We start from the raw sequence: 19,163 nt of genomic DNA, 5'->3' as shown, positions 1-19,163 counted from the left end.
TCTGTTGTGGTTACAGATAACATTTGTGAAGTTTCTGTTCATTATCATCATGTGCCATCCTTCTGCAAGTGTTCACTCTTCCTCTGGTGGCGGTCCAGCAACAGTGGACTGATGGAGACTGCGACACTATTCAGTTAGACTAGAATATCCTCACACCTCATCCAACACCTGAGCTCAACATCTTCCTTGAATCCATCTTTTGGAGTGTTTGCTATAGGACCTGCCAAACCACAGGAGTCACGTATTGCAAAATCACCAAGTGTTTATACCTGTCTGGTAACTGTCAGAGGATCACCACATCAGATCACCACAATACATCAGAGATGTAACTGGCTGGTTGTCAGCCTAAGAAAAATGAGCTTTACTGTTTCAAGCCAGATCTTACAGAATGTAGGGAATAAGCACAACAGACACTGTCAAGCGGGTCATGGCTCCACCTGTACGGTCAGCATGGAAGAGTGAGAGCATGAAAGCACCCTGTATTTTCCTTGTGTGCACTGTGGTTAAAAGCAGAAACTTGCTGTCTCGTGTTGCGAGTTATGACAAGATGTGCTTCCCCTTCCTTACCAGGAATGGATCAGTTCTAACACTGATCTGTTCCAGCACCATCTAGAGAAGGAAAGCTGGTTCCATCTGCATGGCAAATCATTGTGTACCTAGAAAGTGCCATCTCCTTAATGATTTGGGCACAACCCACAGAAGGGCAGGACTTGAACTGAAGAAGCCATCACCCAGAATTGATGAATAATGTAGGCTGAAAGGACCTTTGGAGGCTACCTGGTCCAACTTCCCTGCTCACAGCAGGGCCACCTTACATCTTTTATTAAAAAATCCTTTCCCCCTCCAAAATAACCAGCCATAACTGGAGGCCTGAATTACCCTTGGCACTAGAGTAAAATGAAACCTATAGCAGATCTCAAAGAAAAGTAAATGCCACTTCAGAAACTTATCTCAGTGACCCGATTCCATAGTATCTTAAGCAGAAGTTCAACACAATTCACACCTACTAGCAGCTACCTGCCACCTTGTCATTTTGCAGAAAGAGTCACAGAGATACAATACTATCAGGTGAAGTTCTAGATCAGATTACTGGGAAAATCTCCTGGAAATTGCCAGTGACTGAAATTAAATTACAGTGATGGGGAACCAAGTTGCACCTTTCTGATAAATTGTTGAGATTTTTATATTTTGTTGCACAAGGAGGAGAGCTGCCATCTGATTCACTTATTTCTATGTCTAAATAAATGCAACCTACAGGAAAGAAAGAAGTTGAAGAGGAAATTTTTATAAAGCAAGTAAGCAAGGGGTTAAACTGCAGTGACACAACCCATATCCACACTTACAAAAACAATCACTTGCTCACATACCATGAGCAATGGAGACATTCTGTATATGGTAGCATTAGCCCCTCAGGAAACTACTAAGCCCAAGGGGTTTTATAGGGCACATCTGGAAATGATGTTTTTTGACTATTTAAAGTACATATATAGATATGAACATTGCACTGTGCAGCCTAGTAAGGAGGCCATTTTGGGAGATGATTAACCCTCAACATGCTGTGCTGTTTCATGTAAGTTGACAAGGAATCTTTATTGTTACTCATCTATGAAACAAGAGGAATGACAAAACCACACAAGAAGCAGTAGAACAAATGGGTTTGATCCTGCTTAAGTTCACCAGCATTGGTGGAAATTATTTCATATGTGCTCTACTTTACTGGGGCAGAGGCAAGCATTAACAGAAGTGTCATCAAACAATACAAGATTTGTCCTCAGATTTTGACAGAAAGGTACTCACCACAATAATGCTCTCATGGTCTTGAGTGGTTAAGTTGTTGTTCTGAAGGAGTTGAACAGAAAAAATGAATGAACAAAGAGCAGTCTGAGTTGGCACATCAGCAGAGACAGTCCTCTTAACTACCACCAGACACAAGCAGAAAGGCTAAGGACTGCAATTGCTTATTTCCAGAATAAAATGCATCAAATTAAAATCATTCTCTTAAAGAAGGTGGTATACTATCTCCTATGAGGGGTTGTGTAAGCTTCCATTTCTCCCTCAGCACCTTCAGATTCAAGCCACACCAGCCACGAAAGCTGAGCATACAAACACCACAATACCAGAGAAGGTCTCAATCAGTTGGAAAATTAAAGCTAGCGATACATTTCTCAAAAACGTTTTCTTAAGACAGGCTGTATGTTTCTACAAAAATTAGTTAAAGGGTGGTTGTGGTGTTCTATACCATTTGTTGGTAGTAAACTAACTGCTGCAGTTTTTCTGAAATTCCTTCTTCAATCATGGAACCAGCAAAAGCCAATAAATTTACTGGAAGTCACCTATGCTACCACCTATGCAAAAGAGTTTGCAAAAGAGTTTCTCAGCAGTATGATCCATTCAGAGGTTACAAAGTTGTGAGCGGCTAAGATCTTTGCCTACTACGAGAAAATTAGCTAGCATCTCTTTTGCTTATCACAAAACTTTGCACATCAGAACCAAGACATGAAAAACCTGCTTGGCATTACATTTCCTGCCCATGAAGAGTTAACTATTTGAAACAGATGCTATAAAAGAAGGATAGATACCTCTGAAGAAGGAAAATATTTTTGTTTGACAGAACTGGTAATAATAAAATAGCTGCACAATGAATTTGTTGCTATAGACATATTGCTACAAGAATTATTGGTCATGGAAACAAAGCCAATAGAATAGAAGTCAAGTGGAGTTTTACCACTGACTTGAAATAAGACATGAATCAGACCCATAATAAATTTACCATAAATAATCAACAACCACAACAAAAAAGCCTCAAGTGAAATGTGTTTTGTTTTGTTTCTCAAAATTTACCTAACATGGGTCAAATTCTCCTCTCCAGCAAGTACAAACTCCACTCAAGTCAGCAGAAGTCACGAGCAGACTCAAAGGCAGAATTTTGACAGCCCAAGTTAAAATAAAACCCACCCACAAACTTTTAACTGTTTGTCTCTTGTCTAAATGTGACAGTGTCTTGCAGGAGCACTGCTGAGGTCATACCTCTGAGAGCAGTTTTGAGACAATCTCCAGTGGTGCTTGGTGAATAGAGTCATCCTGAAGCGGAGACGTCAGCGCCATGTCCACCAGCGTCCTGATCTCCTTCAACACCACCTCCCAGCGGCTGGGGTTACTGAGCACCTTCTTGTACTTGTAAATCTTTTTCTGCAAGAAAAATTAAAGGGTCACACTGACACCACCATAAACCACCCCTTGAAAAAAATTGACTGGATACGTGCTTCCTACATGCCACTGTCAAGTGGGCTGCTTTGTATTTTGAGTTTTGCCTTTTCTGTTTCCTGACAAGCTGTACTTAATACATTTAAATGGAAAAGAAAATCTTGTATGTCTAAACCAGTTTCTTCTGTGGAAGCAATGAAAAACTGTAACTCCCTTTTTTAATTTTAAAATAAGTTTTTTAACTCCAGAGCATCTTTCTTTCCATCATCTCCTCTTGCAAACACCTTCTTCCTCAGGCTAATAAGATACCTGCTATTGTACTGTTTCCAAAGCTGTAAGTCCTTTTAAAGGGAGTTACAATCATTAAGGAGAGATTCTACATTCTACAGATACTTTATTCTGCATTGCTAATTGGTGAATTCACATTCAGAATGAATTAAAATCAATTTCAAAGTGAAAAATTCCAGTAGACCCACAGGCTTTTTTCTGTCTTGAAGGATCCTGAAAAGTCATGCTGTCACCCTCCAGTTGTGATAGAAACTAACTTGTAAAGTCTCCAAGTCTTCCACGCAACAGCATTTCACTCTGAAGAAAAGCATTCCTGACTGCCTAATCCCATCTGCCCCAGTCCTCTGCATGTCCTGGCATTGCTTCTGGCCATGCCCGAACTGTTTCACTGATTGCCCCATCCACAGACCAGGTGAATAAGCAAAAGACAATTCTTACCTCCTTGGCAGCCATGTTGCCACAAATGACTGGAACAGAGGCTGTTCTGTATTATAAATAGTAGAAAACCCACCCTCCCGAATTCCCAGAGGTGGCTTGATGAAACTTTAGAAGTACAAGGAAACGAGGACGAGCATTAAAACACCACTCCCAAAAACAACACGAAACGCGCACTAGAACCGGGAGAGGCTTGCCAAAGCGAGCAGTGCTGGGGGCAGCGCGGGGGGCAGCATGGGGCCACAGAGCTGGCAGGGAAGGAGCTCTGCTTGCTGATGGAGAGCAACGGCCAGGACTGCAGCGTTTTGTTTGGTTCACATGCCCTTCCACATCTCTCTGTGTGTGAATCTGGTCCTCCGGTCAAAGGGATGTCAAGAAGTCTGGATACAACCTCAGGTTTATTAAACAACAAAGGCTGGGCACTTCTCTATTTACATGAAAACATCAGTGTTTTGCACTAAAAATGGATCTTACGTTCCTCGGCAGCATTTCCAGGGAAATCACAAAAACTGCCCATGTTGTGCAGCTTGAAGATTCAGCTGCACATTTCAGGCTATACATCATCAGTGTAATAAAGGCAGAGGACTTTGCAAAGGGTCGGTCTGCTTTGTTTTGTTTTGGAGCTTTGCCACTGCACGGCATTTCCCCCTCCACTTGCACAGGGCAGCCCCTGCAGGAACCATCTGAGCAGGCTGGCTCTCTGCTTATCAGCCACTTCCTTCCCACCATGGCAGCAGATCTCATGCTCAACAGAAAACACAGTCACCTCTGTACCCTATCTGAAACACAGGAGAAGAGAACAATAGAGAAAAATACAGATTTCAGATGCCTTGGGTTTGTCAACGTTGTTAGAGGGGGGAGAAGAAGTTGGCACTGGGCTGACATGTAAAGGCTGATAAAGCAATCCAATTATCTTTTTAATTAAATTCATGCAAGTACAAAAGCACGCTGGCAGTAGTTCACACTTCCAGAGCATTTTAAGCCACTGAAAACCAAAAGGAACATAAAAACACGCTGCAGACACTACCAATGTGTTTGGGATTCCAGAACTGAGCAAAAATCTTTGTACTTTTGAGCTCCTTGGGGCAGAGAGAGTCCACTGGCATTTTTAAGCTACCAGCACTACTTCTACCATGATCACAAAGATTTCTTAGACTCTTTAGGAAACCTGAAGCAGAGAATTTATCTTATTCACGTAGTGCCTTTTTTTAGGGTCTTTTGTTAGCCCCACTCCAGCACTAAATAAAATCTAAACTTCAAAGCCAACCAGCCAGCTTTGTAACTTGAAGCAACTCCTTTCTGACTAATTGAGGATACTAAACAAAGCTAGCTCAACAGATACATCTTCCATGCTGAAATTTATTCCTTGGTCCTGTACTATGAAGAACTCAAATTCAAAGCAGAATAAAAAGTAGGGGCAGGGAGACTGCGAGAGCTAGACCACTGGGTTATTGTATCCCTGCCCGCTCTGGGCTGCCCTTTACTTGGGCGAGTTACGACGTGATTTTGGAGATCAGCTCCTTCAGCCTAAGGGACAGCTGCTGAAGGAAACCCTCTTGCCCAACAGGTCGCTGCTCAGACAACCCTACCACAAATATCTTTCTTCCGCTGTCAAATCCACTCTTGCTTGGGGGGGGGGGGAGGAGCAAGGGAGGTTTCCTTTCCCTTTTAGAGATGTCCATTAAAAATTAAAATTCCGATGATGCTGACGTACATAAGAGAAAAGACAGCAGGACCTGTACTCCCTGCTGTGCAAGGGAGACCTACAAAAGCTGCTGCTCAGACCAGGCAGACAGTGACTCAAAGGGAGCATCAGGGAATAGCTACTTTTGCAGCCACGCTGAGCCCACCGCAAGCAGAAAATCCAAACTTATCAGTCTCTGCTTCACGTTTTCAGCACAAAGGATTGTGCCGCACTGATATACTGAGCTGTAATCTGCAACCAACATTACAGAAGTCTTGAATGATGGTGGGAAAGCAGCAGAAAATAAATAAATAAATAGAGGAGCCGTCCCCAAGAGGGTTGAACTTTGCTATCCTGAACCTTTGCCCATGGTTACGCTGCTGTTTTTCTCAGCAGAATGCTTTTCACTGTTGAGCGCCTTGCTGAAAGCCTCAATTAAAGCTTGAAACCTATCAGTTGGTTACAGAAGCAATTTGCTGTGTATCAGCAAGCACTTAGCCAACACTGAGCCATCTGCTCTATTCTACCTGCGCTGACTCCGGAGCAAGGAGAAACAATCACTCAGGAGCTTAAAAGCAAAGCTGCCTGGTAAAGACCCGTATCAAAGAACACACATGTCAACACCTGCGAGGAGTTCATTCCCCCTGGATGTAGGTGTAAAAGATGCCTTCAGTTGCTGAAAATACTCACATAACATTCATCATTAATAGCATGTACAAGAAAAATACTGGGGTGGGAATCCAGTTTCACTGGGATTTCACTAAAAGCAGCAGCCCCTGCGACAATTTATGTGAGTGAAAATAACACATGCCAACTTGGAATTTGACCCTCCTAGTTACTGACCAGCCAGAACCACACAGCTAGTATCTTTCCAAAATCTTCCTATGCTGACTTTAAAAGCAAAACCACTGAATTTAATAAGTACTCAGAAGAAGGAGCATGGGGAATAAGTGACACTGACAGGACATCCTTCATTCTCAAATCACTCTAATTAATTAAGTCTTGCAGAAACCCAAAGACCTAAGTCTCAAGCCTCTTTTACAGGAGGAGGAATTGAAGTCCACATGTGAAAAATTACTTTTCCAGTGTTATTAAGCAAGCAAATGTGACAAAAATCTTTAAGCAGTGGTTTTTGCCATCAGTTCTCAAAACCTCCTGAACACTGCTGTGAACAGAAAGTTCAGGAGAGCCTAGGAAACTTTCAGCTTTTTTAAGTAACATCTTCAAATGGTCTTTCTATCCCATAATGGCCTCATCCTGTAGCCCTTGCTCATACACCACTTCCTTGGACAAGAATAATACTGATGTAGCTGACATCTAAGAAAAATGGACTCTAATGCACAAAATCAGATGGCATGGAACAACTGCTGGTTTAGTCCTAGGAAGACCTTTCATGTTAGGAACATCTTAAAGCAGCTGGCGCACCTGATCCAAAAAGGGCAAGATGAAGTTAGCCTTCTTGATGACTAAATTTCATCCCTGCTTTGCTACTAATGGCCAGGAAACACTGTGTACTCTTGGGAACCTGTCCTTCCATCAGCAAATACTATCTTCATTACATTAAAAAAATTGCCAACCCTAATCCAGAAGAGCCTAATAAATTCTAGCTCTCTGCTCTTCAGCCCTTTACCGCGCAATAGCATGCAACTAATGCTTCTTTATTGGAGAAGCTAGAGCTACTGCAGGAACGTACGCTGACTTTGAGGGTTGCGTGTGCCAGCAATTGTTTATTTCTTGCTGAGCAACGAGAGCAGTTCCAGCAAAAGGGAAAAGGTCAACCTCCCGCACAGAGGTCCTCCCCAGCTCATTGCGGAGATGGCTGAGCCAAGCTAGTGTTACAGTTTAATGTTGATGGCGCTTATGTAAAATGGGGGTGCCTCTTACTAGATGCAAATGTACAGAGGGAAAAAAACACTGAGAGCAGACACCGGAACGGTTTTCTCCACTGCAGCAGAACATTTTGTTAAAACACTGCATAACCAGAAACAGGAAGAGTTGCTTGTGATGTTCAACACAGATGCTTGGCTTGTCCTACAAAGCCCAGGAGCTGTACCATGTATTCTTGAGCACCACCTGCTGGCATTTTGTCTAGTAACTCATTACCTTCAAGAAAACAAAGACAGCGTGGCATCCCCAGAACTCCACTAGATCCATATTCTGCTTTTAACACTAGCAGGCATCACTCACTTCATGGTATTCTGAAAAATATGTAAGAATAACTTGTTGCTAACAGAAGTTTCCCTGATAGCCAGAGACGGACTTAAATCACCAGCTGGATCTACTGAAAGCCTTCTGAACTAAGTTCCTACCTGCAATATTTACCAAGATGAAGAAAAAAAGCAACTTACCTGAAAAAACTAGGTCTATAAAATGTCCCATTCCAGGCAGGGCTGGGGCCGGGATAAGATTATAGAAACTTTTCCAAACTGGGGACTTCAGACTGCTCATGCTGCAGTAATCAAACTCTTCATGTCTTCTGAAGGTTTTGCACAGAAAGACTAACGTGCTGCTCTCTAAAATAGCTGCAAAACAGCAGCAGCAAACTTTTGCACTCTACCATGTTTTCAGGTCAAGGCATTTTCTGCATTTTTCATTCTACCCGATGCTAAATGCTGAAGTGCATCAACATCTCTGCTTCGGTTGCTTCTCTGAACCCAATCGCCTTAGTCATTCGAGACTCACTTGCCCACAAGCTCAGTGCCACAGGCAGGCCAGAGAACTAGAGAGAAACGTTATAAGCTAGACACTTCCTGATTCTCACTCAGTTAAGGTCTAAATAACATTTCTTTTTTTGCCATTTCATATAAAAAAGATCCTGACGAAATCGCCATTGTTTATTGCATGAGATTGGCACCCATGAATCTGTGCTCTGAATAAATATATCAAGTGACAGTCTCTGCCCTGAGCAGCTCACGGTCTTGATGATTAAAGGCAAGAATGAGAAACAGAGCAAGAAAACCGAGGTGATTTCCTTGAGGTCATATGGCAAGTCAGGACCAGAGCAGAACTGAGGTCTCCTGATTCTCAGGCCTCCAGGCTAATTGCTAGATCATGGCACCCCTAAGTAAAAGCACCACCCACATGCACTGTGGCCGTAGGGAGCAAGTTGAATGTTGATACCCTGTTGCTGCGCTTCCCCATCACAACATCTTCACCCACCTCCTTTTTCAACCTACACTCATTCACCTGTCTTTTTTCCCACTAGTGTCTACCACTTTGCTCCAGATCTCAGCTAACCCAAGCAAGAACCGCTGGACACTGAGATCAGTGCTGTTTCAAAGCCAACAGAGTTCAATGGGTTCAGCAAGTGGTGATGTGGGTTCAGCTGTTACTAATGCACAAGCTGGAACAAACACACAGATACTTCCCACGGGCACAGAGTTTGTCCTTTGCTCAGATACCACTGGACAATACCACTGCAAAGTAAAAGAATGCTGAAATAAACAGAATTTTAGAAGGATGAAACACGGATGAAACACATTTCTGCTTGGACAAAGAGAAGTGCAAAGTGGAAGTGGAACCAGGGGGCTCACAGGGCAGCCTCCTCATTCGCTTCCCAGCATGACACTGGGCAGCTGTGACATTAATGCACTGAAGAACTTGCTCCTGAAGCGTATTATGTATTTATATATATTAGAGAGAGAGAGAGAGAGAGATAAAAATACGTATCTCCACCTCCTTTGCACATGGCTGTCACCTGACTGACCATCCTTCTGGGCTTCTGCTCTCCCATGTGCTCAAGACTACTGCAAAGATATCCTTCAGCAACAAGGATGGGAAGAATATTCTATCCAAGGGGAAAAAGAAAACGAAAAACACTGGACAAGCAGATCTTAAATTTATGGGCTCCACTGAAGACAAATCTGCATGCAACTAAAGTGTGTGCGCCTCCAAAAACTGAAAGCAACTCAAAAATTGTGGTTTCCTTCTAGCCCCCTAAGTGGGGAGGGAAGAGGTCATCTTTGGTAGACCTTCCCACTGCCAAACAGAGAAACTGGGCTTTGTTTATGCTGGCATCTTGTCTTTCTCTCAAATCCCTGCATACAGCCCTTTGGTCACTAAGACAGACGGCTGATCCAAACCCAGCTCTCTTAGCTGTGCATTTGAGATGCCATTTCCCCAGCTAGAAAATGCAAAAGGCCAACTGTGGCTCCAGCTGCACTTTGCATGGGCTAACGCGGTTACTATCGTAATCAGACCTGTCCACAGGGGAGGCATTTTTGGCACGGCCAACATTGATGCATTCCCCGAAACCCTCCATCCCTGCTTCCATTTCCTTTTGGCAAACACTCCCATTCTTCAGGCCCCAGTTCCAGCACCAGCTTTACACTTCAGGTTGGCAAAACATCAGCTTTCATCCTGCACACAGCAACTGCTGTTCCGTATTCTTCATATTGAAGCCAAGCTGGGGTTTGTTTTTAATGTTGCTTTGGCTATGCGGAATTTCACTATGACTGCAGATACGTTTCTAGCAGAAGCACAAGACACTCCCTACTTGCAAAAAGCGTTGGTAGAGACACAGCTGCAATCTTGGGTTGCAAATCCCATGTAACATCTCCCCAAAAGAAGAAATATTTTAAAATATGTTGTCCATGAATGTTTGGGTGTTTTGTTTTGTTTTGTTTTATTTAAAGCAAAAGTCACTTTCACTCCTGATCTTGGGCAGAAGGAAAAATGTCAACAACTTCAATACAGTTGAACAACACAGTTGTCCCACATGTACAGATCATGTACAGGAAAGATCTGCCCTAACTGCGGGCTGGGGGGTGGGGTTACAAAGCATCCTGAGTTGCTTTAAACTCTCATGCAGAATGAGTGAGAAAAACCTTCACATAGAGGTTGCTGGACTCACACAATTAGGGCAGGAGCCAGACACCCTGCTTGATCTACACCACTTCAACAGCCTCTGACTCATCGTCAGAGGGAAGGTTTCAAACATGTTTAGGCACAACTACCTCCTTCTCTTGCAGGACCTCACTGCTGCCTGCTGCAGCATTTCTGGCCCTTTTCTCCAGAACAGCAAATGCTCAACACGGACACTGTCTGGGTGTCGGGATCTCAGTGTTCTGGCACAACCCACAGCTTCCAGAGGGGTGCGAGTCTGACGTGCTCCAGTATTTGAGATTATGCAGTATGAGCTGGAGTCAGCAAAATCATGTTCCATTTAAAAAAAAAAAAAAAAGAAAAAAAAAGCAGACTTCTAGATGAAAAGCAGGAATATGTGTACCATATACACTCCACACTTTGCAAAACCTTCAGAGGACTAACTGCATTGCAGTGCATGGGGGAAAAAATAGTATTAAATAAATAAACTATAGCAAGCACTGTAGGACTGGAGAGTTTAGCATGCATCACACAGAAAGCAGAAGACACACAGCACTATGACATGAACCTAGGTGCGGTCCTTGCTGTGGGTCTCTCTGTGCAGAGACCTACCATTACTGACTGCACTACAGAATGCCTCTGACACCAAGCTGAACCAATCAAGGTTCCTAATACCTTTATATTCCACACTTTATATTCCACACATGATGGCTGTGTCTGTGGAGCCTAGTCCTTGACATCCACCAGCTCTCAGCCTGCGGTGGGAATAAATGACTTTGCCACTGCAGAGAAGAGATAGTGTGCAGGAAAAAAAGAACACGCACAATCTTATCATCATTGCACTTTGACCAGGTCTGCCAAAGGAAAAGCTGTGTGCAAGGCCACCGTGGAGAATAGCCAGGCAGCATACCTGCTGTGCAGAAACCCCCCCAATCTGACACTACACTCTTCAGATCCCATTCAGGCACGAGAGAGCTGGACATCACCGGGAAAACAGGACGCTGCCTCATCTGCAAGGCTGCAAAATATAGGCCAGTAATTTCAGGCACATAAGAACTCTGATCAGAAGAACTTGCCACCTGAGAAACCACCCCAAATTGGGATTAAGCAGCTACTAACACTACACATTGTAGGAACTGCTGACAAAAAATAATATCTGAAAGATAATCCATCCCACTTCTATTTTCTGGGAAATGCCAGTTAGCTTAGGTAGCACCGAGTAGCACACAAAGCAATTATTTCTTCCCAGATATGCAAACAGGATTAAAAAGCCACGTCATCCCTTTTCCTTATTACTCTCCACTGCTAGCAGTGGGCACCCTCAGCTTTTCCTGCCCTCCTCCCCTCTCACCAGTCAGCAAAACCTTCCAAATGGACATTTACCCACCTGTTTCACTTTTTCCTCCTTGGCAAATGTATTATTTTGCTGAGTTTCTAGCACTTCAACACCATAAATGGCTTTGAAATTGGCTTCTCTCTCTTGTGCACCTGCATCATCAATGTCGTCAGCAAGAGAGATGTGCACGGCTCGAGGAACATGTTTGTGTCAGAAAGCTGCTGCAGAGCCTTAGGGAGAGCAGAGATACTGGATGCTGATGTGATGCTTGCAAGCATCTTAAAAGGGACTTCAGAAAAGCAGGGTATTTCTGTCTTCAGATCACTGGGCTTTGGAGATCTGAATTTTCCAGTTTCTCACAGGGAGATACCACATTTCAGAGCTGCATTTGTATCTGAAACAATCCCATCACTTTGTTCCATGTTTTTATATCACTCTTATCGCACCACATCAGTACAAAACCCCAAACCTCCTGCAACTCTTTAGCCTACCAAAATGCCACTGAATCTCTGCAATTTGCTTGTTTTCTTTCTCCTTTGTACAAATGCTGCGTGACGTGCAAGACTGAATCAAGTCTCATAGCATTCAGTTTTCTGATCCCAAGGCTAGTCTCCTTACAGAAGATCAGAGATCACTCGGGTGCTACCAAAACCACTGCCTTCACGTTCAGAGATGGGCCGATGCATATAAGTCACTCAAAACAACCTCGTCCTTGATGGATTTTGCCTCTGGTCACACAGCCTAATCTAGTATTCCCATCTTAAATACTACAAGTAAAGAGCACCAGAAACCAGGCTATGGTAAATAGCTGTGATGCAATGGCTTCTGAATGAACACAGGAGAATGCAGGGCATACATACTTTTACTAGTACTGTTTTCTGATACTTTTTTTCTAATTTTGAAACAATCACTATGCTGGGAAAAAAAGACAAGAGGGTGTGACAGACAACATGAACATGTGACTTACAGCAAGAGCTAGGGCAGATGACACAGGCTGTGACACTTGCAACATACTGTTTCGGGGTTTTCTGTGGATATTGTTGGCAGTTTTATAATCTTCTAATACATTATGCATACTATGATGCACTCAACACACTAATTATATTGGAAGAAATAAATATGAGGACAAAACTGTGCAAAGAAAGAGAAGAGAAACTTAAAACAACATCTAGATCCCCTTTGCTCCTTCAGACTCAGCTCTTCTGACACCAAGAGTCCTGTAACATCCATAATGCAGAACTGGGCCCCATGACAGCAGCTTAACAAGGCACTTAGCATGTGTCAACTCCCAGAGCTAGGTTTTCACACCCAATGCATCATGCAAGGAGGATAATTACACACCTGGGAAAGACTACTAGTCTTGTCCTGTCTTCATAAGAGATCTCCTAAAACCAGATTTTTCTGCAGCTAGGAACCTAAATGAGAGACTAATTTTGGTGCAGCTCTATATTATGACAGTTATAGATAAGAAGTTGTAATTTGGTGCAACAGGGATCACCATGACCTGGAAGTCCTGAATTGCAAAGAATTAGTCATAAGGTCAGCCCTGGAATAATGTGGAGGAGCAATTCACCAGAACGAAAACCGAGGATCCCTCTTGGCCAGCAGTTCAGCATTCCTGAGAAGCAACATACTCCAGCAATTGTATTTACTCCTCTTCAGAGCCAAGACCTAAGTACACAATAACAAGCTGACCTGTTTATTCAGCTGGTTTTGACACCCCTCTATCTTCAGACCTAATATTAGTTTGAAAAGGGTAGCATACAAGTCTAGAGGAGAACATTTAGAGCTGGTCCTGACTAAGCTAAAGCAAAACAGAAAATAACTATCTACTTTCTACTCAAATTTCACCACTAGGCCATTAATTGGCTTGAGGTCTGCCTCCTTAGAAAAGCCTGTTTTGGCAATGCAGGAGGCATCTATGGGTATACAAACCATGTGTGCATATGGCTGGATGAGGGCAGAGCAGCTCAGAGCAGCAGCTCAGATCCAGGCTGGCATCTCAGCACGTTGCCGAGAGCCTCTTTCGGTTGGACAAAGTGCTGTGCTGACATGGATATGCAGCTCCCAGATTTAAAGTGATTCACGTTAAGCCAATGCAGAGCACAGGCGGTGATCAGCTACCACTGCTGCAGATGTACCTTATGGGAGGAATTGTGCTGCAGTGTCCCCCAGAAACAGCGATCCTAATGCAAAGGCAAAGGCAGTGAAAGCTTAAAAAGATGAAATCTTGGTAGTAAACATCAACCTAACATGAGGGGGGGGGGCCATCAGGAACTGAAAAATGCCACAGTATATTTTTAGTCCCACTATGTTACCAGAAAGCTCTAACTGGCACCAGCTTCTCTTCTTGGCAACACAGATCCATTAACACACCACTTGGACCCTGCATCTGTTTCCTATGGAGTATAAAGTCCAGTCTGAAACTCTATCAGGATGCTCAAACTCTTTCAGGGGAGAGGCTCTGGCTATCTTAAAACCCTGTTCATGGTCTCCCACAACTGGTACCCGCGCATTCCATGGGAAGAGTAAAACCACCAGCCAAAAACTCATGAGCTGCCTTTTGTCCGTCAAAGAAAAAAAACTTGCTCCTCCAAAACTTGTGTGTCATCAAAGCCCACAATGCTTTCAAAGCCCTGAGGCTTTGAAAGGCAAAACTTAATTCCACATCTTAGGTTCCCATCAATATATTATTGACTTGTATAGAGACACCAAAGGAAAAAGAAAAAATACAGAGAAAAAAAGATATCATTGGCCTAATTGTATGATAATTATTTATTGTTTCACCTCAAAATAACAGAAGTTGGGATCTTCTGTGTTCCTCAGGTTTTCAGCTAATGAAAACAAAGAAACAGCCAAGACAATTACAGTTGCATGTGCTGTGTAACCACCAAAGAGAGGGTCTGAAGTCCAGGAGCCACCACTCCAAAAAGCTGCTGAGCTCTTTGAGTAATATTTTCACTATGTAGTACAGCACAGGGCTATTGAATTGTCACAGGGTATCAAAGCTTCCTCTCTCAAATCATAAATTAGGTTTTTAAATACCAATGACAGACATAGGCCTTTTTAACCATAACCAATACAATTTTTTCCTGATCTCATAGTTTTAAGGCATGATTTACCAAGATTTAAGGCTATAAATTTCTTTAATGTCATCATCTAAATTCTATATAAACCCCACTACTGTATCAGCACTATTTTTAATCATTACCATGGTGACAAAACCGTAAAGGTGCTTTACACAAGTAAGGCTTTACCACACTTTCAAGAACAGTTTCTCTCAACTTAATTTCTTGCAGTTTTAAAGCACAGAAAAATAACTACTTCAGAACTTTCACCGTTAGGTACAAAAATGGATACTCACCCCACAGCTAGCGTATAAAAAATACTCGGTACTAACAGACAAGGAATTCATAAGATGGACAGAGGAACAACCAGATAGCATACTGTCATTCAGGTCAAGTATGACTTTATAAACAGTCAATCCCTTTGCAATTAATAGGGCTGCTTGTGCACAGAAGTATCTATTTCCTGAAGACACAGATACAGCAATCCCTATGAGAACCAGAGAAATATTAATCCAAAATTAAAGTTTTTGAGTGAAAGCCAACATTGCTTGTTTTAGCATTCAATGCAAAATATTTACAAATCCCAAATGACAGCATTGTTCCAGTTTCCCAATTCATGGGAATCAAAACATGGAGTCCATGTAGAAAATTGATTTTAAAACAAATGCGACTGTCGACTGCAAGTCAGGGATGTGTACGCATGCTGGGCTGCACGAGCATGAGCAGACAGCAGATGAGGGAGGTAACCACTCCCCTCCACTCAGTGCTTGCAAGACCACATGTGAATGCTGTGCCTGGTTTGGGGCTTCACAGCTTGGCTGTACAGGCTCTCAGCAACCTTGTACAACTTCAAAGTATACCCTGCACTGAGTGAGAAAAAGGGCAGCATAGGTGGGAAGAAGACCAGATGATGTTCAAAGGTCCCTTCCAACCTAAACAAGTCTACAATTAACACAGTTGCACTGTCCATGCTAACAGATGGGTAAAACCCCTAACCAAGCAGCACTACTCATTAGGGGACAGTCAAGGACTGGTTAAGAGCATCAATAGGAAAGGCAAGGTATAGGCAAGCCTTTCTAGAAGACCCAGGTCAGAGGCGCACAAACGCTCAGCTTGAGTCATGCTTTACTGCAGACTTAAGTTTGTTCTTTCTGTATTGTGTCAATTCAGGACATTCCCCCAAAGGCCATCAACTGACACGTTTCACTGCTGCACCGTTCAGCTAACTAGAAAACACAAGCAACCCACATCCCACAATGAGGGCAGTGTTCAGAGTTTACTACTGAGCATGCTAAAAAATGCAACATGCCCTGTGTAACCTTTAGGTGTACTCCCCCCAACAAATGTAAATCTATACTGTACTCCATATCACAAGAGAAGACCTAAAAACCCCAGAAGAAGACCTCACTTATGTCTTTTTTAATTCAAGTGCAACATGGTACTAAATTAGTCAAGCAGGTCTTTTAATGACTAATACTTTAAGCATGTGGTGTAGTAGGGTTCAATGTTTCCTGCAGAGGATAGTACCTCTACGTGCTAGGCACTATACAAATACCCAGAAAGTCCTTAGCCCAAAGATGGCAAGATATAAACAAGCAAAGTAGATAGATACTGTCTGAGAAAATGCCAACAGTACATCTTTGCTTATTTGTGTGTGTTCCAAAATTACTAGTCACAAGCCAAGCTTAGCTGCATTCATCCCGTACAGAAGTGATTGGTTACCACTGTATCTAGTCTAGATCCAGAAAGGGCAACGAACTGCATGTGCTATTCTCTTTTGTATATTCACAGAAAGTGTTGTTATCTTTATTGATACACTGTTATGATTTATCAGCTTCCAAATACCAAAGATTACATATCATGGTTTCAATCCAACCTCCCTGGTTGAAAGGAACATTTCTTACACAATGGATTAACGATTTGTTTATGTTTGAGGATCTGGACAGTTGTTAACATGTTCTGTTTATTCTCTGGACAAACATAGTTTGGCTTAGCTATAACCCAAAGGAAATTGGGATTTCTAAAAGTAGGCTGAGGTGGCCAATAATCCTTTAGGAGTTGTGATACACATGGATACCCAGATTAAATGAGGAATTATGAGTAACCTTTAGTGGGAGGGTTTGAAATGGAAAACCCAAAGAGAAAATGACTACGTAAGGAACAGTCTGTCCCTACATCCATGCCCTCTTCAATGAGCACAGTATTTAAGGAGAAAGGCACATCTAAAAAGCTGTGCAAGTATCTTGACAGCTAGTTAGTTGGATGACACATAAAACCTCTTGGAGCTCGATCTAAAACATGGATAATTATGTGTTTGGTTTTCTTTTATTTCTGTTTATCTGTAGCATCTCTTTTATTATTCTCTGGGCTGCAGAAAGAAATTATTCTTGATTTTTATTTCCATGTTTGTCTCTAGAACAAAAATTATTTCCAGGGTACTGCCTAGCAAATTGAATTCCCACAGTGTGTTAATCCTTAAAACCACACCACATAAAAGCTCTCTCACAGACCTCAGCACCTTCATACAAGACCAAAGGATAACCAGTATGTGCTTGAACCTAAAGAGCTTCTCCAGATATTTAACAACACAGCTATTCACTGGACCCAGACATTTTCCAGGTAGCTCAGACTACACGCAGCATCTGACTCCCAAAGCTTGAAGCACAGGGAAAAGCCAGGAGGACACTGACAGAACACAAATCTGCTCCCACAGCTGTAATTTAAGTATTGCTGGTTTAAGATCAAGGGGGACAGTCCCCAGTGCTGGAAACTCTCAGAATATCAGTTTGCCATCTGTAAAATGAGTTCCTCCAGCCTTGGGCAGGGCAGGGGAAGTGAAGGTCTTATGCTCCACCTACATCTAGTGCCTAGTACAGCGGGACTCTGGGTTCAGCTGGACCCTCTAAATGCTTCCACAACACCAGTACGAACAATAGCAAGCTCATCTCTGTTGAATGTTTTCCCCTGAATAACTGCTTCAGCTATCTGCACCAGTTTGCATCTGTGTTCTATATGCCCACAGAAATGTTTTGACCTATTATTTGTAAGACTACTGGACAAATATATCATTCATCAGCACAACCACCCAATTATAATACAGCTGCGGCGATCTCTCTGCCAGCTGGTGCTTTGTGTAAACGACCCATTCCAGAAGAATAGGCTTCCTGTTTTTTTGTGGGTTCCCTCACTACCTGCTTAATCATCAAACCATACAAATTATGGAGTGAGATGAACCTTTGCACCTGGCTCTTAAAGTCACAGGCTGTGGTGCTAGCAAAGTGATAAACTTTACTAAGGTAGACCACATAACTGCACTCCTCCACTCTCCTAGATGCACCACTTGTCCTGCCTCTTAGTGCTGTTGTGTTTCACTTAAACCTGCCAAATATCAACCAAAGTAAAGAGCAGAATGTTACCAGGTGCTCTTCCTCTGAACTATTAAGCAACAAAACCTATCAAAACCATCTCCATTTTAGCAAAGAGGAATTTGTTAGTGAAGTACCTGGGCAGTGACTAAACCCTGTCACTATTCTTATGAGAAAAAGCTACTTGCTATTCTTGGTAAAGGGAAGGTCTTTGAAATCAAGATAATGTTTCATTTGTTTTTCAGAAACTAACTTAATGGGGGTGGGGAGGGAAGCAAGGAAGCAAAAATAAATTCTACTTTGCAACAAGTTAAATTACTCAGACTTTCCCAAAATGAGAGGCTTGGTCAGAAGCATTGGAAAGTTTAAGAAATACTCCTTTAAAAACAACTCCCACAGAGCAAAGCTCCCTCTCCATGACCAAAAGGCATGTGAGCAAGCCAGGTCATTCTGTCTAGGCTTTTGATATTTTAATTGATGGGGTGGTTGGTGGTGGGGCCAGGTTGCATCTTTACCACTTCTTACTTTTTCAGAGTTGCACCTCCGACCCCAATTTTCCCCTCACTGCAGGAGCGAAGTGGGCACGTGCCACCAGCACATTAGTGTCACAGCCATCCTGGTTGGGGGTGAGGTAGAAAAAGAAATTCCATCATCACTTCTGTCCATGCTTTCTCTGATCATCCTTGCCTGCCAAAGCAGGAGGGAAAGTAACGGCCACATGGAGATACTGTCTCTACATGCTTTAAGCTCTTTGTTATCCTCAGGAGTTTCAAAGAAACCAAGGCTGGCTAGGCATTGTGTTAATGATACTGTCAAGAGGCCAAAATAAAGTGCCACACCACAGCACAGCCTTCTGCTATCAGCACTACTGTCCCACGCTCATTTAGGCAGTCAGGGTAACAGGCTGGAGAATATGCCAGTGGTCTGGAAAAGGAGATCTCGACACTTGGCTCTTACTG

General features: G+C 42.8%; 1 protein-coding gene across 1 annotated transcript in view; it reads right to left on the bottom strand.

Annotated features, from left to right (window-relative positions):
- Positions 1 to 19,163, bottom strand: part of CMIP (c-Maf inducing protein) — a 135,757-nt gene that overhangs the window by 33,814 nt on the left and 82,780 nt on the right. Inside the window, exons 4-5 of the mRNA XM_074881521.1 lie at positions 3,028 to 3,189; positions 1,798 to 1,839 (exon numbers count right to left, since the gene is read on the bottom strand). Coding sequence (XP_074737622.1) covers positions 1,798 to 1,839; positions 3,028 to 3,189 — 204 coding nt within the window. The remainder of the gene's footprint in view (positions 1 to 1,797; positions 1,840 to 3,027; positions 3,190 to 19,163) is intronic.

Source organism: Strix uralensis, chromosome 12, assembly GCF_047716275.1.
Source record: "Strix uralensis isolate ZFMK-TIS-50842 chromosome 12, bStrUra1, whole genome shotgun sequence".
Classification (NCBI taxonomy): domain Eukaryota; kingdom Metazoa; phylum Chordata; class Aves; order Strigiformes; family Strigidae; genus Strix; species Strix uralensis.
This window is presented reverse-complemented; position numbering and strand designations above follow the sequence as displayed.